The sequence below is a fragment of the Antedon mediterranea genome, chromosome 8, assembly GCF_964355755.1.
Source record: "Antedon mediterranea chromosome 8, ecAntMedi1.1, whole genome shotgun sequence".
In the NCBI taxonomy this organism is placed as follows: domain Eukaryota; kingdom Metazoa; phylum Echinodermata; class Crinoidea; order Comatulida; family Antedonidae; genus Antedon; species Antedon mediterranea.
Window position 1 is genome coordinate 1,502,037 of NC_092677.1, and position 25,501 is coordinate 1,527,537.

At 32.2% G+C, this 25,501-nt stretch overlaps 1 protein-coding gene and 2 long non-coding RNA genes across 3 annotated transcripts; all 3 read left to right on the plus strand.

Annotated features, from left to right (window-relative positions):
• Positions 1–7,630: 7,630 nt before the first annotated feature.
• Positions 7,631–8,288, plus strand: LOC140057367 (uncharacterized). Its single transcript, XR_011846925.1, has 3 exons — positions 7,631–7,736; positions 7,980–8,006; positions 8,271–8,288. It is a non-coding gene; the product is annotated as an uncharacterized lncRNA (long non-coding RNA).
• Positions 8,289–13,499: 5,211 nt separating this feature from the next.
• On the plus strand, positions 13,500–14,759 carry LOC140057219 (uncharacterized). Its single transcript, XR_011846888.1, has 3 exons — positions 13,500–13,616; positions 13,935–13,992; positions 14,586–14,759. It is a non-coding gene; the product is annotated as an uncharacterized lncRNA (long non-coding RNA).
• A 56-nt stretch (positions 14,760–14,815) lies between these two features.
• LOC140057089 (lachesin-like) lies at positions 14,816–15,743 on the plus strand. Its single transcript, XM_072102626.1, has 3 exons — positions 14,816–14,918; positions 15,092–15,379; positions 15,700–15,743. The coding sequence occupies exons 1-3, from the start codon at positions 14,816–14,818 to the stop codon at positions 15,741–15,743; spliced, it is 435 nt and encodes a 144-aa protein (XP_071958727.1).
• Positions 15,744–25,501: the final 9,758 nt, after the last annotated feature.

A 25,501-nucleotide genomic window follows, 5' to 3' on the forward strand; every position in this document is an offset into this window, starting at 1 on the left:
AAAACAACGATACATTTATTAAAATTGTATTTCTTGTTGATTTGTTGGAATTAAACCTTGCTTGTATTAGACCTACTTTGATTCGTTACTTTGAAATGTATTAGTACATTGACATAATAAATGGCTATACCAGGAAAATAAATTAGACAATCAATGCTTTTAACACCAATACGCGTGTAATTTATATTATCATAGCGTTATTTCATTCAATTTGCCTTCGAGATGTGCATTTGGTTGCTTGCTGCCATATTTTTTCAAAGAGTTGAGTAATGTTCAAATTTAAAACGGAAAAATTAAATTATAGGGACAAAATGGACCGAGGTTTTAAAATTGGTCAGTTCATTTCCTTTTTAAGAAAGACCATCAAGAAAGTTTGCACTGTTTGAACGCATTGTATAAACTAGATGGTACGCTCGCTTCGCTCGCGTACCATCTAGGTCGTGCCCACAGATGGTTCTCGAATATAGGCCTACAGTAATTTCAGCGTAACAAAACTGGCGATTTCAAATGTACGTACCGCAGGACTATAATACATTGTCGTTTACAGAAACGAATAAATAGACACGATGATTTATGTAGTCAACTAAAATTAGCACCCTGGGAATTACTTCCGAAGGAGAAACTTTTCACAAAATGAGTCCAAATTTTTGATTTGGACTCATTTAAAGAAACCCAATTTGTGTTTTGTATGTAACATTAGGGTTGAGGGATGGGAAAGCGGATAGGTACAAAGAGGAACAATTTTTAAATATATTCTTTATCCACTCAGTAACGAAATAATTTGTTCATGTTTTATAAGCCTATACATAATATACCTCTAAATACAGTAAAACATTTGCGATTTAATACTTTGTTAAAACTGTCACTGTCATAATCGATTGAAATATTAAAGTACATGTCACGATACACCACTACGACGTTTATATTTTTGGTAATTATTAATTAATACAAACGTTGAGAAGGAACTGTCAGTATAAAGTGTATTTGTATATAATAATGTGTTTATATATCTAACAGTAGAGCCTATCCACAATGTCAGTAATACAGTTTATTATTATCTAACAGGACGAACATTCACAGTAAGAAATGTTCGATTCAAATGAGTTTCAAAAATAGTTATTTACAGTATTGTCAAAGTATTGCAAGTTTATTCTCAAAGGGCCCATATATTTACCTACCGTATGTGTTAAACCAAGGGCTCATAAATTTACCTACAGTACTTGTGTTAAACCAAACTCTGGCAGACTGAGAGATTGGGATGTTCCATTCATCGCAAATCAATACATTTGTATAATCGTATATTAAATCTATCAAAATAGTATTTTTTTAAAAAAATCGGCCTTTCTTCAACATTATGATGATGTACTCTAGCTGTTCAACCGGTTTTCAGCTATTAAAAACAATTATCGTAGGAGGAGATAGGAAAATGCGAAGCCTCCTCGCATTTTTGTGGCGGGTATTTTTCAAGATGGACATCCATTAGACAGTGTATACCACGATCGGAAAACACCCCTATTTGGGGCAAAAAAGAGGAACAATTTTTAAATATATTCTTTATCCACTCAGTAACGAAATATTTTGTTCATATTTTATAAGCCTATACATAATATACCTCTAAATACAGTAAAACATTTGCGATGTAATACTTTGTTAAAACTGTCACTGTCATAATCGATTGAAATATTAAAGTACATGTCACGATACACCACTACGACGTTTTTATTTTTGGTAATTATTAATTAATACAAACGTTGAGAAGGAACTGTCAGTATAAAGTGTATTTGTATATAATAATGTGTTTATATATCTAACAGTAGAGCCTATCCACAATGTCAGTAATACAGTTTATTATTATCTAACAGGACGAACATTCACAGTAAGAAATGTTCGATTCAAATGAGTTCCAAAAATAGTTATTACAGTATTGTCAAAGTATTGCAAGTTTATTCTCAAAGGGCCCATATATTTACCTACCGTATGTGTTAAACCAAGGGCTCATAAATTTACCTACAGTACTTGTGTTAAACCAAACTCTGGCAGACTGAGAGATTGGGATGTTCCATTCATCGCAAATCAATACATTTGTATAATCGTATATTAAATCTATCAAAATAGTATTTTTTAAAGAAAATCGGCCTTTCTTCAACATTATGATGATGTACTCTAGCTGTTCAACCGGTTTTCAGCTATTAAAAACAATTATCGTAGGAGGAGATAGGAAAATGCGAAGCCTCCTCGCATTTTTGTGGCGGGTATTTTTCAAGATGGACATCCATTAGACAGTGTATACCACGATCGGAAAACACCCCTATTTGGGGCAAAAAAGAGGAACATTTTTTAAATATATTCTTTATCCACTCAGTAACGAAATATTTTGTTCATATTTTATAAGCCTATACATAATATACCTCTAAATACAGTAAAACATTTGCGATGTAATACTTTGTTAAAACTGTCACTGTCATAATCGATTGAAATATTAAAGTACATGTCACGATACACCACTACGACGTTTTTATTTTTGGTAATTATTAATTAATACAAACGTTGAGAAGGAACTGTCAGTATAAAGTGTATTTGTATATAATAATGTGTTTATATATCTAACAGTAGAGCCTATCCACAATGTCAGTAATACAGTTTATTATTATCTAACAGGACGAACATTCACAGTAAGAAATGTTCGATTCAAATGAGTTCCAAAAATAGTTATTTACAGTATTGTCAAAGTATTGCAAGTTTATTCTCAAAGGGCCCATATATTTACCTACCGTATGTGTTAAACCAAGGGCTCATAAATTTACCTACAGTACTTGTGTTAAACCAAACTCTGGCAGACTGAGAGATTGGGATGTTCCATTCATCGCAAATCAATACATTTGTATAATCGTATATTAAATCTATCAAAATAGTATTTTTTAAAGAAAATCGGCCTGTCTTCAACATTGTGATGGTGTACTCTAGCTGTTCAACCGGTTTTCAGCTATTAAAAACAATTATCGTAGGAGGAGATAGGAAAATGCGAAGCCTCCTCGCATTTTTGTGGCTGGTATTTTTCAAGATGGACATCCATTAGACAGTGTATACCACGATCGGAAAACACCCTTATTTTGGGCAAAAAAGAGGAACAATTTTTAAATATATTCTTTATCCACTCTGTAACGAAATAATTTGTTCATGTTTTATAAGCCTATACATAATATACCTCTAAATACAGTAAAACATTTGCGATTTAATACTTTGTTAAAACTGTCACTGTCATAATCGATTGAAATAAAGTACATGTCACGATACACCACTACGACGTTTATATTTTTGGTAATTATTAATTAATACAAACGTTGAGAAGGAACTGTCAGTATAAAGTGTATTTGTATATAATAATGTGTTTATATATCTAACAGTAGAGCCTATCCACAATGTCAGTAATACAGTTTATTATTATCTAACAGGACGAACATTCACAGTAAGAAATGTTCGATTCAAATGAGTTCCAAAAATAGTTATTTACAGTATTGTCAAAGTATTGCAAGTTTATTCTCAAAGGGCCCATATATTTACCTACCGTATGTGTTAAACCAAGGGCTCATAAATTTACCTACAGTACTTGTGTTAAACCAAACTCTGGCAGACTGAGAGATTGGGATGTTCCATTCATCGCAAATCAATACATTTGTATAATCGTATATTAAATCTATCAAAATAGTATTTTTTAAAGAAAATCGGCCTGTCTTCAACATTGTGATGGTGTACTCTAGCTGTTCAACCGGTTTTCAGCTATTAAAAACAATTATCGTAGGAGGAGATAGGAAAATGCGAAGCCTCCTCGCATTTTTGTGGCGGGTATTTTTCAAGATGGACATCCATTAGACAGTGTATACCACGATCGGAAAACACCCTTATTTGGGGCAAAAAAGAGGAACAATTTTTAAATATATTCTTTATCCACTCAGTAACGAAATATTTTGTTCATATTTTATAAGCCTATACATAATATACCTCTAAATACAGTAAAACATTTGCGATTTAATACTTTGTTAAAACTGTCACTGTCATAATCGATTGAAATATTAAAGTACATGTCACGATACACCACTACGACGTTTATATTTTTGGTAATTATTAATTAATACAAACGTTGAGAAGGAACTGTCAGTATAAAGTGTATTTGTATATAATAATGTGTTTATATATCTAACAGTAGAGCCTATCCACAATGTCAGTAATACAGTTTATTATTATCTAACAGGACGAACATTCACAGTAAGAAATGTTCGATTCAAATGAGTTCCAAAAATAGTTATTTACAGTATTGTCAAAGTATTGCAAGTTTATTCTCAAAGGGCCCATATATTTACCTACCGTATGTGTTAAACCAAGGGCTCATAAATTTACCTACAGTACTTGTGTTAAACCAAACTCTGGCAGACTGAGAGATTGGGATGTTCCATTCATCGCAAATCAATACATTTGTATAATCGTATATTAAATCTATCAAAATAGTATTTTTTAAAGAAAATCGGCCTGTCTTCAACATTGTGATGGTGTACTCTAGCTGTTCAACCGGTTTTCAGCTATTAAAAACAATTATCGTAGGAGGAGATAGGAAAATGCGAAGCCTCCTCGCATTTTTGTGGCGGGTATTTTTCAAGATGGACATCCATTAGACAGTGTATACCACGATCGGAAAACACCCTTATTTTGGGCAAAAAAGAGGAACAATTTTTAAATATATTCTTTATCCACTCAGTAACGAAATAATTTGTTCATGTTTTATAAGCCTATACATAATATACCTCTAAATACAGTAAAACATTTGCGATTTAATACTTTGTTAAAACTGTCACTGTCATAATCGATTGAAATATTAAAGTACATGTCACGATATACCACTACGACGTTTATATTTTTGGTAATTATTAATTAATACAAACGTTGAGAAGGAACTGTCAGTATAAAGTGTATTTGTATATAATAATGTGTTTATATATCTAACAGTAGAGCCTATCCACAATGTCAGTAATACAGTTTATTATTATCTAACAGGACGAACATTCACAGTAAGAAATGTTCGATTCAAATGAGTTCCAAAAATAGTTATTTACAGTATTGTCAAAGTATTGCAAGTTTATTCTCAAAGGGCCCATATATTTACCTACCGTATGTGTTAAACCAAGGGCTCATAAATTTACCTACAGTACTTGTGTTAAACCAAACTCTGGCAGACTGAGAGATTGGGATGTTCCATTCATCGCAAATCAATACATTTGTATAATCGTATATTAAATCTATCAAAATAGTATTTTTTAAAGAAAATCGGCCTGTCTTCAACATTGTGATGGTGTACTCTAGCTGTTCAACCGGTTTTCAGCTATTAAAAACAATTATCGTAGGAGGAGATAGGAAAATGCGAAGCCTCCTCGCATTTTTGTGGCGGGTATTTTTCAAGATGGACATCCATTAGACAGTGTATACCACGATCGGAAAACACCCTTATTTGGGGCAAAAAAGAGGAACAATTTTTAAATATATTCTTTATCCACTCAGTAACGAAATATTTTGTTCATATTTTATAAGCCTATACATAATATACCTCTAAATACAGTAAAACATTTGCGATTTAATACTTTGTTAAAACTGTCACTGTCATAATCGATTGAAATATTAAAGTACATGTCACGATACACCACTACGACGTTTATATTTTTGGTAATTATTAATTAATACAAACGTTGAGAAGGAACTGTCAGTATAAAGTGTATTTGTATATAATAATGTGTTTATATATCTAACAGTAGAGCCTATCCACAATGTCAGTAATACAGTTTATTATTATCTAACAGGACGAACATTCACAGTAAGAAATGTTCGATTCAAATGAGTTCCAAAAATAGTTATTTACAGTATTGTCAAAGTATTGCAAGTTTATTCTCAAAGGGCCCATATATTTACCTACCGTATGTGTTTAACCAAGGGCTCATAAATTTACCTACAGTACTTGTGTTAAACCAAACTCTGGCAGACTGAGAGATTGGGATGTTCCATTCATCGCAAATCAATACATTTGTTTAATCGTATATTAAATCTATCAAAATAGTATTTTTTAAAGAAAATCGGCCTGTCTTCAACATTATGATGGTGTACTCTAGCTGTTCAACCGGTTTTCAGCTATTAAAAACAATTATCGTAGGAGGAGATAGGAAAATGCGAAGCCTCCTCGCATTTTTGTGGCGGGTATTTTTCAAGATGGACATCCATTAGACAGTGTATACCACGATCGGAAAACACCCCTATTTGGGGCAAATCGTTGAACCTAAATTCGTTTTAATCGTCAATAACTAATTATCTAACTTAATTTAATTAGTAAACAGGGTTACATCAGGTGGTTAAAATCAGTACCGAAAGTACGAACCAACTTTACATACCATCGAGTGAAAATTCTAGAAGTAAGGCGCGATTTACCGAATTTTGCCCTTACGTAAATTTATATATAGATAAGGCCTAAAACCCTGTGTTTAAATAATGGTTACTAATTGAAAAGATTAATTTGATCATCTTAATTTGGACGGAAGTATATTCACTATAATTATGAAGGAAGTAAATACAATATATCACAAGTGTGAATGGCAATCATAACAAAGACAGGAACAATCAATATTTCAGTATACAATGTTAGAGTGTGGCAGAGTGCGAGACAATAGTGAAATAGTCACCACCTAATAAAGTGGAAAAGATTTCTATATTCTATAGAATTGTAATGGAGGCGAAAAGTTCAAATGCGATGATTTTCCTGATTATTCAAATTTGTGGATGTAAGTACAAATATTGAAAATATTTCTTCCCTTTTTTCACAAAAAGACGCAATCGTAAATTGCAGTATTTATAATAATTACTGTACAGTTACTTTATAGTTTTAGGTACACATGCACAAACAACGTTTGTGACAGTGGGTGCTGATACAGTTAAAGTTGGTGAGGATGCGACGATGACGTGTAGTTGTACACTTCAAGCGGGAGATGTCTTGAATCAACTTGTTTGGTTCAGAGCAGAGGATGTACTCAAGAGTTAGGAAACCCTCTGGTATCTTTAGTTGAAACAAGCAATGGTCGTTACAGCTTATCTAATGACAAGGATCTTATGATAAGAACTGTTGAAGTATTGATGCAGGCAACTATCTGTGTAGAATTGTAACACAAAATGTTCAAACTGCTGACGACTATGATCAACTTATAGTTCAATGTGAGTATAGGCTAATTCATTGTCAGTGAAGCAATAATCGGTATGGTATAGTACTGTCTTTAGCAGCTTTCGTTCGTTTTTTAATATCATAGTTATACACATAGAGTCTCTAACAATTACTTTTAAACACTAGGCCTAATGTAAACATGATAAAAATCCTGTGTTGTGCTTGTATAGTAAGATTATTCTTTTGTTTTTCTAAATGTTTCAGAACCTTTTTTTTAAGCCAGAAGAAGGATTATCCATCATTATAAATGACACAGCAACATTTACATGTACTTTACGTGATGGTATTCCAACACCGATTACCATAACATGTATCAAAGATGACGTCATACTTGATGTGTCTAATACAGACAAGTATCCGTCTTCTAATGCAGTATTAACGATTAATAAAGTTGCTAAAACAGACGAGGGAGTTTATCAGTGTAGAGCTGAGAATGCTGCTTACAGTGGAATATACAGGAAACTTAGTAATACTGCCACACTGTCAATAGGTTGGTGGGAATAAACATTTTGATAAATAATATATTTTATTTGCATCATAGTATAAATATTTTCTGCATGTCATAATTATAAATGGAATATTCATATTACAGTATATTATGTCATGCGGTAACAAAAATAAAGCAGATCTACAGCAAAATCTGAAAGTTTGAGTTTATTTTAGTAATAAAAGGCCTTTTGTAATATGAACGCATGACGTGTTTTATTAATATTGCAATTTTCTATTTCTTTAGCATTAACGACAACTTCTTTTATATCCAGTAAGTCAACTACACGTAGATTTTGCTTGCTTGCATGCATTGTATTGTAAATTTCCGGGATTTTGCTTTTGCGAAAAGAAAAAAGGGATAGCAACGGGAAGGGATATCCCCCGCCCCATCCCCATGCTCTGCATGGGTGCTTAAAAGGAAAAATAATGATGACCTTTGTATATTTGTCAACACTACATTATTTTAAACATGTTTAAAACACATGGTAACACTGATCCTTCTGTATTATTTTGTTTAAATTTTTTTTAAATACAGAAGTTCCAAAAAAAGAGAATGATTGTAATTCAACTGGTCATGTTGTTGGAATGACGTTTGTTGGTGTGCTCATTGGATTCATTATAATTATGTTTGATTGTGGTTTTTATCCTCAGCAAAATAAAGAAGTCACATGCACAGGTAAAGTATAATTCAGAAAGTAGAACCAAAAGCAAAAGTGCTGACTTGAAATGACCAAAGGTTTAATGAAATACCGCACACTTAAGTAATGGAAACTATTTAAACATGAAATTTGATTTTAAAGGTAGGCCTACCTACATCAAAAAATACCAACCAATCAGGGGTAAGGATGTTACTTCAACTCTAATTATTCAATTTCACTCATCATAATTATTATTATTACTATTGTCACCAATATATCAATAAAGGTTTACACGATAATTCTTTTTTTGCATGCACTAAACTGTTGTATTATTTTTAGCAGCAGGCGTATATGACTTATACTGAAGAGACAGATAAAGAAACAAACCACACATACCAAGATTTACAGAAGAAAGACGATAATCAAGCTGTATATGTAAATGAAGCAAAAAAAGACAAAAAATAATATACATGTTTAAAATAAAAATAAAATAAATATATTATAATTATTAATGGAATATCATTACTATGGTTTGAAACTACAATCACATACATCTTGATGATTATATTATAGAAATAAAGAGAAATCATAACCTTGAAAAAGTGTTTTCTTTCTCTTGATTTAACTCTTAACGCGTACAAATTAATAACAAGGAAATGTGATGCTGCAATTTGTTTTGCATTAACTAAACAAAATATACAGAAGTACCTAGCCCCAGAATTTATCATACGGTAAATAGGAATATGTGATGTAAAGATGAAAACCATACACATATACTTGAAACATGAAAAAAAGATAACTAACACGACTTTATTCAAAATTTTATTTCTTGTCTGCTGGCAATAAAACGTGCTTGTATTAGACCAATTTATTCGTTACTTTGAATGTAATGTTTGACTGCATTATTGCATTGATAATGACCATTATACCAGCATAAGAAAGAAAATAAACTATACAATTATTCTTTATTAAGAATAAGTCTTTTTGAGGAGTAGTGATCGTTTAGACGGGAGAGCTTAACAACAGTGAACGTTGAGGGCGTATGTAATTGAATCAACTCGTATTAGGCCTACTTTCATAATCTCACAGAACAAGGAAGGACAATTTCGATTTATATTCGATATTCGCTATACTAGTAATTCTGTCTTTGTGATGATGACTTTTTGTTTGCTGCTATTTGTTCTTGTATTTGGTAAGTACCAGGCTTTAATGTTTTGTGGGTGCTACTATAAGTTAAGTCTTTGTCTATGTAGAGCATCTTGTGTATATGTTTGTCTTATATGTTCTAGTGCAGTATATGGAGAGCCATCTCGATAGTGCTTTGCACTCATGGCAATCCTCAGGGTGCTGCACCGCTGTGTTGTCATGTATTGTTGTGCCTGAAAATTGAATAAAATAAAAATAAAAAATAAAATTAACATTTGATTTTCAATTTTTTTTATAAAACCATATACATGTAGGCCTATAGTACATTTCCGTCATTGTTTGAGATACAAATAATCATCATGCATGTTATTTTCGAATTTATAGAGGTCGTTCTAACTTAGGTTAACAATTATAAAAGTAAACTATTAATTACAAAATCTTAAAATTTGCCGGACCACTGGTTTGGTTTGTGTGAGAGCCCAGAACAGAAAACACAATAGAAAGAATGCATTCACTAGAATGTTGATTTTTTTAGTATCTTTCTGATTTTAATACTTTGCAGCATAATGTTATCAATTAATCAAATTTATTCACCTCCCTTAGGAGAAACATATAAAAACTGTACAGCAAAATAAAACACATTAAAATAAAGATTCACACGAATCAATAGATTAAAATGGTTTTAACAAGTTAAATAAAGTGTCAAAATCATTGTGAAATAGGGCAGACTTGTTATATTTCAAAATCAAGTTAAGTAAATTTATTTAGTTTCAGATGCAAGTGCACAAACACAAGTGACAGTGAATGCTGCTACAGCAAAAGTTGATGAAGCTGCAACAATGATGTGTACTTATACACTTGTACCAAACGATTCATTGCTGCAATTGGGTTGGACAAACGCAGATGACAGTGGTCAAGCAGTAGGAATTGCTCTTGTGATTTCTACAGGAAAAACAAGCAATGGTCGATACAGTTTGTCCAATGATAATCTTATAATAACTGATGTTGAAAGAGGTGACGCAGGCAACTATCGTTGTGTTGTTGGCACCACTGGTGGGAATGGTGCTGAAAACTTTGCTAATCTCACAGTCTATTGTGAGTATATGTTTTGTAGCTAAAATGATTTTTTTTATATTTATTTAAATATGTTTATTTTAGGTACTGTACATTACATGTCAGTTAGTACAGTAATTTTAATTTCATCTTTGAATCATAAGTTTCACAATCAGAAAAAAAATGAAACCAATAATTTGGATAAAAAGTAAAAAAGTATCATCATCTATTGTGATATTCAATGCATTTAAATTTTTCTGTTTCAGTGGTATGATGGTAATTAACTTTCCAATTTATGTGTTTGCTTTTTAGAGTATAATGTATATAATTTACAAATTTAATCTAAACAATGTATATGATATTTAAAGAGAAAGGCAATTATAATGCAGGGATGTTATTTACATCAGAACCAAATGAATATTCAATATCCTATGTGTTATATTGTTTGAGTACTACTAAACATTAGCAATTACTGTATTAGAATTGGTACAGTAGGCATGTCAATTGTGTAATTCTAAACAAATGATAATCCAAGAACTGTACAGTATAATTTTGCCATTTCAGATCTTGAAGTACCAGATTTAAAACCAGTAGAATTGCATGCCACATTAAATGAAACAGCGATATTTACATGTACTGAACTTGAAGGTTTACCAACACCAATTACTATCACATGGATCAAAGATGGCAATCCACTTGGTGTTTCTAATACAGACAAGTATCCAACTTCTGATGCAACATTAACGATTAATGACGTTGATGAGAGAGATGAGGGAGCTTATCAGTGTAGAGCAGAGAATGCTGCTTACATGGGAGAGGAGGGAAAACTTAGTAATACTGCCACACTGTCAATAGGTTTGTGGGAATAAACATTTTAATAAATAATATATTTTATTAGCATCATTGTATAAGTATTTTCTGCATGTCAAATTATAAATGAAATATTCATATTACAGTATATTATGTCATGTGGTAACAAAAATAAAGCACAGCGAAAACAGCGATAACTGAAAGTTTTAGTTTATTAAAGTCATTTTTATAAAATGAACGCATGACGTGTCGGATTATTGCTTGTTTATTTTCTATTTCTTTAGCATTGGCGACAACTTCTTTTATATCCAGTAAGTCAACTACACGTAGGTTTTGTTTGTTTGCACTGCATTGTAAATTTCCGGGATTTTGAATTTGCGAAAAAAAAGGATAGCAATTAAAAGGGATATCCCGGCCCCATCCCCATGATCTGTATCATGCCTTAAAAGGGAAAATAATGTCAACACTACATTGTTGTAAACATGTTTAAAACACGGCATGGTAACACGATCCTTCTGTATTATTTGTTCAGTTTTAAGTACAGAAGTTCCAAAGAGAGAGAATGATTGTAATTCAACTGGTCTTGTTGTTGGAATGACGTTTGTTGGTGTGCTCATTGGATTCATTCTCTGTTTGATTGTGATTTTTATCATCAGCAAAATAAGGAAATCACATGCACAGGTAAAGTATAATTCAGAACGTAGAACCAAAAGCAAAAGTGTAGACTTAATGACCAAAGGTTTAATGAAATACCGCACACTTAAGTAATAGAAACTATTTTAACATTAAATATGAGGTTTTATTTTGAAGGTACCGACATCGAAAAACACCAACCAATCAGGGGTAAGGATGTTACTTCAACTTTAAGTATTCAATTTCACTCGTCGTCGTCATCACCATCATTATTATCACTATTGCCACCAATATATCAATAAAGGTTTACACGATTTTCATTCTTTTTTTTTGCATGCACTAAACTTTTGTATTTTTTTAGCTGCAGGCGTATATGACTTATACTGGAGAGACAGATAAAGAAACAAACCACACATACCAAGATTTACAGAAGAAAGAAGATAATCAAGCTGTATATGTAAATGTTAAAGCAAAAAAGGACAAAAAATAATATACATGTTTAAAATAAAATGAAAGAAATACATCACTATTATTATTCTTATTATTAATGGAATATCATTGGTTTGAAACTACAATCACATACATCTTGTTGATTTTATTATAGAAATAAAGAGAAATCATAACCAAGAGAAAGTGTTTTCTTTCTCTTGATTTAACTCTTTAACGCGTACAAATTAAGAACAAAGAAATGTGAATGCTGCAATTTGTATTATCATTAACAAAACAAAAACCTATATGTACCTAAAGTGACATAATCTACAAGGGGTATATAGCAACATGTGATATGTAAAGATAAAAACCACAGACATACTTGAAACATTTAAAAACAGATATGTAACTAACAATGATACATTTATTAAACATTGTATTTCTTGTTTTGATTTTTCTGAATTAAAACTTGCTTGTATTAGACCGAATTTGATTCGTTACTTTGATTTTAATGTTTGAATGCATTAGTACATTGACATATAATGACATACTAGAATAGACTAGACAATCAATTCTTTTAACACGCTTGTAATTGTATTATTGTTATATAGCATTCTTTAATTTAATTCGCCTCAGCTCGAGATGTGCTTTGGTTGCTTGCTGCCATATTTTTTCAAAGAGTTTAGTAATGATCAAATTGATTTTTAAACGTACAAACTAAATTCTAGGGACAAATTGGACGGAGGTTTTACAGTTATGTGCGATTCAGGTTCATTTCTTTTTTAGGAAAGACATTAAGAAATACCTATAAAAATAATAAGTAGTAGTTTGAACTACTTACTGTATAAATACAATTTTTAAAAGGCTAGGTGTTTTATGATTTTATTTTAAATAATTGATACTATTAAAAAAGAATAATTGTATCATCTTGATTTGGACGGAAGTACAGTGCACTATAATTATGAAGGAAGTAAAACTAATATATCACAAGTATGAATGGCAATCCAGAATCATAACAATGACAGGAACAATCAATACTTCAGTATACAATACCGTAGAGTATGGTAGAGTGCAAGACAATAATAGTGAAATAGTCACCACCTAATAAAGCGGAACAGATTTCCATATTTTACAGATTTGTCATGGAGGCGAAAAGTAAAAATGCGATGATTGTAAGTACAAATATTTAAAATATTTTTTCACACAATGACGCAATCGTAAATCGTTAGTAGCTATTTTTAAAAATGAAAAAAGGGAAATCTAACCATGCCAAAAAAAAACCAAACCGCAGTAAGGGGATACGCCTTCGTCGCTAACCAGGGATCGGTCTAATTGAACCCCGGTCAGTAACAGTTGTGTCTAGGTCATCCCGGACTCAGGCGCCTCCTGCCCTACAAAAATAGATCTAAAAGAATCTAGGTGGCATGGAAAAGGAGAAAAAAAGTAGATTAAAATATACTAGTAAAGTTGCATTTCCTTCTTGTAACTAGATTGCTGTAAAGATGAAGAGTGTTTCCTTCTTGTTATTGTTTATTCTATATTTACGACGTAAGTACAATTCACCAAACTAACCCTATAATTAAGTATTCTCTAAGAGTTAATCAACTTCTTTGTTGATTTGAACAGTTATTAACTAAATATATTTTGCTTGTAAATTAAATATATCTCTATTTATGGTAGGTTTATGGCACACCAGGATGGACATACATAGTTATGTCCGTCCTAGCGTGCCATATAGGTTCAAACGCTAGATATAGGTTAGCTAAATACTGCATGAGGCCTGTGACATCATGACATACTCATGTTGCTTTACTGTCGCTGTGCTACTAATTGTGCAAATAGTTATATATACATATATATATATATATACATTTTCAGTATTTTTTGTTTGTATTGTTTGCATTTCCTATAATTTTGTTTCCAGAAATGACTAAAAAACCTTTCTTGACATCAACACAATGTTTAATAAATGGTAGTAGACATACAGCACATGTTTATAGCAAGCTATCTTTAAAAATGAGTAACAAGCTTTATCTTTTATAACACCAAATCAACGTAGGCCTACCCTAAACTCCAAAAACTTGCAATAAAAGTGCACAATATGCAGTATCTATAATAATTACTGTACAGTTATTGTTTAGTTTTAGGTACACATGCACAAACTACGTCTGTGACAGCGGGTGGTGATGCAGTTAAAGTTGGTGAGGTTGCGACGATGACGTGTAGTTACACACTTCCAAATGGAGAAGTATTGGATCGACTGGTTTGGTTCAGAGCTGATGCTGATGGTACTCCAGTATTAGGCGACCCTCTCGTGTCTATAGTTGAAACAAGCAATGGTCGTTACAGCTTATCTAATGACAAGGATCTTATGATAAGAACTGTTGAAGTAAATGATGCAGGCAACTATCTGTGTAGAATTGTAACACAAAATGTTCAAACTGCTGAAGACTATGATGAACTTATAGTTCAATGTGAGTTTGTCATTCCTTTGTTGTTCTTTTTCTAGTGAAAGTTAAATACATAAACTCTGTTGGACAATCTTCAAATTACAATAAATAATTATAATCTAAAATTATCAAAATGTAAATAAAGCTGACGTTTTTATGGTATTACATTTAATAGTCAAAGTTTCTTTCCACTGCAGATCTTGATACACCCGTTGTGACTCCAGCCCAATTGTCTGTCAATATTGGTGAAACAGCACTGTTTTCTACTGTACATGTTGGATTCCCAACACCAATTACCATCACATGGATCAAAGATGGCAAAGAACTTGATGTTTCTGATATAGAAAAGTATCCGTCTTCGGATGCAACATTAACGATTAAGAATGTAAATGAGATAGATGCAGGGAGTTATAAGTGTATAGCAGAGAATGCTGTTTACATGGGAGAAGAAGGAAAACGTAGTAATACTGCCACACTGTCAATAGGTTGGTTGAAAAATAAACTTTTTAACTGTTGATACAAACATATCATATTTTTGAATATTTTCTGTAAGGACCAAACTGCCTGTCATAATTAATTGGTTAATATTGCTATTATGTTATGTGGTAATAAAAATGAAGCACAGCTACACAACAAAAACTGCTTGAAGTTGGGGAAAATGTTTGGAAGAAAGAAAGGGAAATGTTTTAATACTGAACTTTTGCAAACGATAAGGTTTCTTATTTAGTTTTTTTTTTTAGTTATAGCAGGCTTTATGTGATATGACGTGTTTTAATAATATTACAATATTTCTCTATTTCTTTAGCACTGACGACAACTTCTTTTATATCCAGTAAGTCAACTACATGAAGGTTCTGTTTGTTTGCATTGTATTTTAAATTTCCGGGATTTTGCATTTGCGAAAAGAAAAAAAAAAGATAGAAATGGAAAGGATATCCCCCGCTCCACCCCAGGATCTGTATGAGTGCTTAAAAGGAAAATAAGTATGACCTTTGTATATTTGTCAACACTATATTATTGTAAAAAATTAAATTAAAACACATTGTAACACTATATCCTTCTGTATTATTTGTTCAGTTTTAAGTACAGAAGTTCCAAAGAAAGAGAATGATTGTAATTCAACTGGTCTTGTTGTTGGAATGGCGTTTGTTGGTGTGCTTATTGGATTCATTATCTGTTTGCTTGTGGGTTTTATCATCAGCAAAATAAGGAAGTCACATGTACAGGTAAAGTATAATTCAGAAAGTAGAACCAGAAGCAAAAGTTTAGACTTAAAAATAATGACCAAAGGTTTAATATACCGCATACTTAAGTAATGGAAACTATTTTAACATTAAATATGATATTTTATTTTAAAGGTACCTACATCGAAAAACACCAACCAATCAGGGGTAAGGATGTTACTTTAATTTAATTATTCAATTTCACTCGTCGTCCTCACTATTGTCACCAATATATCAATAAAGGTTTACACGATTTTCATTCTTCTTTTTGCATGCACTAAACTGTTGTATTTTGTTTAGCAGCAGGAGTATATGACTTATACTGGAGAGACAGATAAAGAAACCAACCACACATACCAAGATTTACAGAAGAAAGACGATAATCAAGCTGTATATGTAAATGTTAAAGCAAAAAAGGACAACAAATAATATACATGTTTAAAATAAAAATAAAATAAATATATTATTATAATTAATAGAATCATTGCAATGCTTTGAAACTACAATCACATACCTCTTGTTAATTTTATTATAGAAATAAAGAGAAATTAACTTTGAGAAAGTGTTTTCTCTATCTTAATTTAAAATTTAATAACAAAGAAATGTGAATGCTGCAATGTGTATCATCATTAACTAAACAAAGTGTACACAAGTACGTATAGTGACATCTACACCAATGGTATAATATAGCAAAATGTGAAGTAAATATCAAATTTGTAATGTAATGTAAAGATGAAAACCATAAACATATAACTTGCAAAATATGAAAATAAGATATGTAACTAACAACGATACATTTATTAAAATAGAATTTCTTGTTTTTAGTTGTTGGAATTAAAACTTGCTTGTACTAGACCAACTTTGATGATCCGTTAATGTTTGAATGCATTAGTACATTGATATAGAAATAAAAATAAACTATACAATCAATGATTTTAACACCAATACACGTAGCGTTATTTAAATTTAATTCGCCTTCTAGATGTGTATTGGTTGAGTGCTACCATATATTTACAGAAAATTGAGTAATGTTCAAATTGATTTTGAAACGGAAAAATTAAACTCTATGGACAAATTGGACCGGGCCTTAAAGTTGGGTGCGATGCTGGTTCATTTCTGTTTTTAAAGAAAACATTTAAGAAATACCACAGTTTGAGTTTGCGCGGTTGAACGCACTGTATAAATAAGGCCTAAAACCATGTGTTTAAATAATTGTTATTAATTAAAAAGATAAAGTACCATCTTGATTTGGAAGGAAATACAGTGCACTATTGTGAAGGAAGTAAAACTAATATATCACAAGTGTGAATGGCAATCTAGAATCATAACAATGACAGGAACAATCAATAATTCAGTATACAATACAGTAGAGTGTGGAAGAGTGCGAGACAATAAAAGTGAAATAGTCATCACCTAATAAAGCGGAAAAGACATATTCGATGCGATGGAGGCAAGATGTACAAGTGCGATAGTCTTCTAATTGTTAAACTTTGTGGTTGTAAGTACAAATATTAAAAATATCTTCTTTTTTTTTCACAAAATGACGCAATCGTAAATCGTTATTTGTTTAATTTAGTTTCAGATACAAGTGCACAAACACCAGTGCCAATGGATGCTGCTAAAGCCAAAGAGTTTGAAAATGTAACGATGGTGTGCACTTATACATTTCTGAAAGGAGATTTATTGTTGCAACTGGCTTGGTCAAAAACTGATGACAATGGTCAACAAAATAGGACCTGCTCTTGTGGTTTCTACAGGACTAACAACCAATGGTCGATACAGTTTGTCCAATAATAATCTTATAATAACTGATGTTGAACGAGGTGATACAGGCAACTATCGTTGTGCTTTTAGCACTAATCTTGGAAATTCTGGTGAAAACTTTGCAGCACTCACAGTCAATTGTGAGTATAATTATATACTGTGCAGAATTTGTATTTAAAACAATAAATCTCTTAATTAAAGTAATCTTTTAACCTAAAATGTTGATTTCCGACTTTTAAAGTTACTTTAGAATTTAGTTCAGTAATTAATTAGTAATAATAATAATAACAGTACAGTAATTTTGAATTCAAATGAACATCAGCTAGTTTAAGCGGATGCTAGTCAAGTCGCCCCATCGCAAAGTCGCCCCTTACAAAGTCGCCCCTTACACAGTCGCCCCATCGCAAAGTCGCCCCAAAACAAAGTCGCCCCGACACAGTCGCCCCATCGCAAAGTCGCCCCAACGCAAAGTCGCCCCATCGCAAAGTCGCCCTAACACAAAGTCGCCCCATCGCAAAGTCGCCCCAAAACGTTAAAAGTGCGTAAAATGTCGCAATGATACACAAAATAACACGGAACGTGTAGGCATAAAAGGGGAAGCCCCGCCATGTAGTCTCAGGTCACACGATCATCCCCCATCATCATGAGGGAGGAAGCCCCCAACTAATCACTCCGCGCGCGGTCGCACTAACGTGCTAGCTCACCACCAGAGGGAAACCCCCGTAATTACTCCGCCGTTGTCGCACTACACAACGCACCATCTGAAGATGGGGAAACCCCGCCGGAGTTTTACGATATCAGTCGCGTTCGAAATCGGTCGAGTTTAATTTTGGTCGCGATAAAATGATGTTATACGATCTAGATTATTTTTACTTTGGTCGATAAATATTTATTATTATTAGGCCTATATATTATATTAATAATTGATTTTTGTTTCTATTTTACAGGTCTATGATGAGAAAGATGTGTGCCTTCAAAAATGACAATTTGTAAACATAGTTTAAGATTATAGTATTATTCAGCATAATGTCATTTAACAGTACATAATTATTTAAATGTGAAATATTTTATAGGGAACGTAGGCTACGTCTGTGACTTTTATTTTATATGCAACAAATTACGTAAAACAATTTATTTATAAACATTCAGTTTACTAATAGTATTACAATGAACATTGATTATAAGCCTGGAAAGGCAATCCCATCATTATATCCATTATAAAATTGCATCATCACCACTATATGTCGTAAATGATGACGTGCGTGTGTGTATGTATTCGTCGTACGTCCGTGTACGTACTATTCCGTGCATCTTCACTGTCTTGTTTAATTTATTTAATAAAATAATATATTTAATTAAATAAACACCCGATATGAGGATATTTATTAGGCATGAGATAATTAGAATGTTCTATAACCAAAAGGGTTGAAAAGAATTTCTTCAGTAAAATGATCATTTTGCTGTTGAATAAAAAGCGACTCGCAATCTGAAACATTCTCTGAAACCAATCGGAGCAAGCTGCGCCTTCTGGTATCTGTTTCCTCACAGTGCTACGACGTCTTTCTGCTGCCCGTCGGGGATTCCCCTTTTTAAAAAACACGCACACGATACGATGGTTTTCCATGGTCAAAATGTAGCGTACGATCATATCGGCGATGAAATCCTTTTTTTTTATTTCTTCATTTTGAAAAGTCATAATAAAATTAAATAACAATAGACACATAACTTGTCAATAAATGCAAAGTGATCAATAAGTAGCCTATAACACTATTGTCTTACAACTACTGTAAATCTATACGAAGGCCTATTACACATTTATACACTTATTATATTATCATAAAAAATGAGCTGGTAGGTTGAAGAAAGATTCGTAATTGTGGCTCTGGTAACTAATTTTAAAATCATATTAAATTAACATTTTCGAAACTATAAATCAGGGATAATCTTTTTAGAACTTTCAAACAAGGGACTGTTTTTTTAATGATTTCTAAAAAGCACATCACTTCATTAAAACCTGTAAAATAAAAATAAAAAATACAAATTATGTATATAATAGGATAAACATTATAATGTAGGCCTAGGCCTATACGACATTTAGCGCGACCAAAGTAACAACGCAATCGATATCAAACGCAACCGATATGATTAAAACAGCGTACTACTAGTAATAGCGGCGGCGCTTCATAGTCATACCGAAATAAAACCGTGGGCGACTTTGCGATAGGGCGACTTTGCGTTGGGGCGACTTTGCGATGGGTCGACTTTGCGATGGGGCGACTTTGTAATGGGGCGACTTTGCGATGGGGCGACTGTGCCGGGGCGACTTTGTTTTGGGGCGACTTTGCGATGGGGCGACTTTGTATTGGGCGACTTTGTATGGGGCGACTTTGCGATGGGGCGACTTGACTGGATCCCGTTTAAGCATATACAGGTCAAATAGCAATGTAAGTTAACAACAGTGAAAACTGATGAGACAAATTTTCCTATGCATTAATGACGTCTTAGCCAATTTTAGACGACGGCTGTATATATGGTAAGCGCATATCGGAAGTATTATATCGCAATTGTCCTGATATCATATAGTATGTTCATCCCTAATACATTGTCAAACTATGGTTACCGGTAAATTCTTAATACGCAGATCTTGAAACACCCGTTGTGACTCCAACCAAATTGTCTGCAAAGATGGATGATACAGCAGAGTTTTCTACTGAACCTGTTGGATTCCCAACACCGATTACCATCACATGGATCAAAGATGACGTCACACTTGATATTTCTGACATGCAAAAGTGTCCGCCTTCTGATGCAACATTGAAGATTAATAATGTAAATGAAACGGATGCAGGAGTGTATAAGTGTAGTGCAGAGAATGGTGCTTATAGTGGAGAAGAAGGAAAACTTAGTAATACTGCCACACTGTCGATAGGTTGGTTGGAAAATAAACATTTTAAATGTTGATACAAAAATATTATATTTTATTGATATTTTCTGTAAGGACTAAATTGCCTGTCATAATTAATTGGTCCTATTATGCTATGTAGTAATGAATCTAAAGCACTGCAGCTACACAACAAAAACTGGAAGTTGGGGGAAATGTTTGGGAAAAAGAAGGGAAATGTTTTAATACTGAACTTTTACATTGGTGCGATACGATAAGGTTTCTTATTTTTTTTTTTTAATTATAAAAGGCTTTTTGTGATATGACGTGTTTTACTAATATTGCTTGTTTCTCTATTCTTTTAGCATTAACGACAACATCTTTTATATTCAGTAAGTCAACTACACGTAGGTTCTGTTTGTTTGCATTGTATTGTAAATTTCCAGGTTTTTGCTTTTGCGAAAAGAAAAAATGATAGAAATGGAAAGGGATATCCCCCTCCATCCCCATGATCTGTATCACTGCTTAAAAGGGACAATAATGATGTCCTTTGTATATTCAACATTACATTATTGTAAACATGTTTAAAACACATGGAAACACTAATCCTTCTGTTTTATTTGTTCAGTTTTAAGTAAAGAAGAAGTTCCAAAGAGAGAGAATGATTGTAATTCAACTGGTCTTGTTGTTGGAATGACGTTTGTTGGTGTGCTCATTGGATTCATTATATGTTTGATTGTGGTTTTTATCATCAGCAAAATAAGTAAGTCACATGCACAGGTAAAGTATAATTCAGACAGTAGAACCAAAATAAAAAGTGTAGCCTTAAAATGACAAATAGTTTAATGAAATACCGCAACTTAAGTAATGGAAACTATTTTAACATTAAATATGATGTTTTATTTTGAAGGTACCTACATCGAAAAAAACCAACCAATCAGGAGTGTGGATGTTACATCAACATTCATCATTTATTATTATTACTATTGTTACCAATATATCAATAAAGGTTTACACGATTTTCATTCTTCTTTATTTTTTTTTTAGCAGCAGGCGTATGTGACTTATACTGGTGAGACATATAAAGAAACAAACCACAGAAGATTTACAGAAGAAAGATGATAATCAAGCTGTGTATGTAAATGTTAAAGCTAAAAAGGACAACAAATAAAATACATGTTTAAAATGAAAGTAAATAAATATATTATTATTATTAATATTAAAGGAATATCATTGGTTTTAAACTACAATTACATACCTCTTGTTGATTTTATTATAAAAATAAAGAGAAATCAAAACATTGAGAAAGTGTTTTCTTTCTCTTGATCTCTATAACGCGTACAAATTAAAAACAAAGAAATTTGAATGCTGTGATTTGTATCATCATTAACTAAACAAAATATACACAAGTACTTATAGTGACATTGTATATGCCAATGTGATGTAACAACATTTGATGTAAAGATGAAAACCATAGACATACTTGAAAAATGTAAAAACAACGATAAATTTATTAGAATTGTATTTCTTGTTTTGATTTGTTGGAATTAAAACTTGCTTGTATTAGACCAACTTTGATTTGTTACTTTAAATTCAATGTTTGAATGCATTACTAGTACATTGACATATAATTATTCCAGCATTGAAGGAAAATAAACTTGACAATCAATAATTTTAACACCAATTTTAATTTAATTTGCCTTCAAGATGTTGCTTGCTGCCATGGTTTTTCAAAGAGTTGAATAATGTTCAAATTGATCTTTAAACGGAAACAAATTAATTCTAGGGACAAATTGGACCGGGTTTGGGTGCAATTGAGGTTCATTTCTGTTTTTAAGGAAGACATTTTAGAAATACCAGTTTGAGTTTGAACTGTTTGAACGTACTGTATAAATAAGGCCTAACACCATGTCTTTAAATAACGGTAACTAATTGAAAAGATTAATTTGATCATCTTGATTTGGACGCAAGTACATTACACTATAATTATGAAGGAAGTAAAAATAATATAATACAACAATGAACGGCAATTCATCTCAATCATAACAACGACAGGAACAACAACAACAACAGTATACAATACCGTAGAGTGCGAGACAATAAAAGTGTAGTCACCACCTAATAAAGCGGAAAAGATTTCCATATTCTATAGAACTGCAACGAAAGCAAAATGTACAAGTGCGATAGTGCTGTTGTTGTTGTAAGTACAAATATTTAAAAAAGATTCACAAAAGGACGCAATCGTAAATCCCTATTTTTTCGGATTTTTTATTTTAGTTGCAGATAGAAGTGGTCAAACACCAGTGACAGTGAATGCTGCAACAGCCAATGTAACAATGATGTGTACTCCTACATTTCTGACAGGAGATTCATTGCTTACTGGCTTAGTCGACAGGTGATGATAGTGGTCAACAAGAATTAAGAAGTCCTCTTGTGATTTCTAAAACCAACCAATGGTCGATACAGCTTGTCCAATAATAGTCTGATAATAATTAATGTTGAAAGAGATAATAATAACTATCGTTGCGCTGTTAATACTAATTTAGGAAATGATGGTGAAACCTTTGCAGCACTCACTGCCAATTGTGAGTAGTAGATGATGCATTTTATACAGAATTTACACTTATTGACTTTCAAAGTGAGATGATGCTTAAAAATATAAAATATAAAATCAAATGCCAATTAATTATCTGGTTGGGGTGCACTGTGAGTAAAAAATACAAATTAAGTTCAGGACAAAGTACAAAAAGAGCGAATGTGGCTGTCATAAAATATCATAAAAATACAGCTAGTTATGTGTCATACATTTACGGATATATATTACATTTAGGTCTAATATTTGAAAAATATTTTAAAATTGGTAAATGTAAACTTTCCATACACAGATCTTGATGAACCAGTTTTTAACCTAATGTCTGTCAACGATGAAACCGCAACATTTAAATGTACTGAACCTGATGGATTGCCAACATCAATTACCACCACATGGATCAAAGATGACGTCAGACTTGAGATACTGTCGGTCGTCGTATTCGAGCAAGGGTGCTTAACTAACGGCTTTGTTGACTGTGTATGATTTTACGCTTTAGATAGCGAAAATTTGATTATATTCGTCGTCTCCTAACCGTCGTGTTTCGTAAAGTCCAAATTAACAATTAATGACGTTGATGATGCAGATTAAGGAGTTTATCAGTGTAGAGCAGATAATGCTACTTACAGTGGAACAGATGTGAAACTTAATACTGCTACACTGTCAATAAGTTGGTAGGAAAATAAACTTTCTATAACCAATTACCTGTCGTAATATGGTCCTTTATGGTTAATATTCCTATTATGCTATGTAGTAATGAATTTACACAACGAAAACAGGAAGTTGGGGAAAATGTTTGGGAAAAAGAAAGGAAAATGAATTCTAAACTTTTGCATTGGTGGGAAACGATAAGGTTTTTTATTTAGTTTGTTTTAGTAATATAAATAGCTTTTGTAATGAACGCATGACGTGTTTTACTAATATTGCTTGTTCTTTTCTATTTTTTTATCATTGACGACAACATCTTGTAAGCCCACATGATCTGCATGTGTGCTTAAAAAGTAAAATATGACCTTTGTATGTTTGTCAACATTATACATTATTGTAAAACACATGAAAACACTGATCCTTATCTATTAACGAGTGCGGGCGTATATGCATTCAACTGGTCTTGTTGGAATGACGTTTGTTGGTGTGCTCATTGGATTCATTATTTGTTTCCTGTGGGTTTTATTATCAGCAAAAGTAACAATAAATAAAAAACAAAGAAGTCAAAGGTAAAGTATATTCTGATTCATAAAGTAGAATTACACAAAAATAGTAAAATGCTCAAAGGTTACATGAACTACGGTACACTGCACAAGTAATGAAATGTATTTACATTAAGTTCTTGTTGATGTTTTATTTTAAAGGTATCTACATCAACAAACAGCAACAAATTAGGGGTAAGGATACCATACAACTTTCAATACTAATTTTCACTCTTCATTATCTATATATAAATTATTTTATGTAAGGGAAAAATTCGGTAAATCGCCCGTACTTCTAGAATTTCTACTCGATGGTATATAAAGTTGGTTCGTACTTTCGGTACTGATTTTAGCCACCTGATTTAACCCTGCTTACAAATTAAATTGAGTTAGATAATTAGTTATTGACAATTAAAAAGAATTTAGGTTCAACGATTTGCCCCAAATAGGGGTGTTTTCCGTGGTATACATTGTGTTATGGATGTCCATCTTGAAAAATACCCGCACACAATAATACTATCTCCTTCTACGATAATTGATCAGCTCGAGTACAGCATCATAATGTTGAAGAAAGGTCGACCTTTTTAAAAAAATACTATTTGGATATATTTAATATAATTATACGTTTATACAAATGTATTGATTTGCGATGAATGGAACATTTCAATCTGTTTGAAGCTTCAAATTCCTCGGCAAATAGAGGGCGCATTATTTCGTAAGAAGACAGTACTTTACAAATATTGAAAATATGCTTGTTCACAAAAAGTCATCTAAACATTGGGCCTCCGTACAGCATCATGGAGGAAGTAAACACAAATGTAAATCAATTGGCATTCAGATCCATCAGTGTCCTGAGAGACAAGAGTGAAAGTATCATTTTGGATTTTCAGATTTTTAGGCGTGACCAGCATGTCCTTCTTAATAAATAATAATAATAAATAACATTTATAAAGCGCAAG

What these genes read in the sequence shown, in the direction of transcription:
- LOC140057089 (XM_072102626.1), top strand. Translation starts at nt 14,816, where the DNA reads ATGATAAGAACTGTTGAAGTAAATGATGCAGGCAACTATCTGTGTAGA. An exon ending in TGATGAACTTATAGTTCAAT is followed by an intron (nt 14,919 to 15,091) that starts GTGAGTTTGTCA and finishes TTTCCACTGCAG; the next exon opens with ATCTTGATACACCCGTTGTG. An exon ending in TACTGCCACACTGTCAATAG is followed by an intron (nt 15,380 to 15,699) that starts GTTGGTTGAAAA and finishes CTATTTCTTTAG; the next exon opens with CACTGACGACAACTTCTTTT.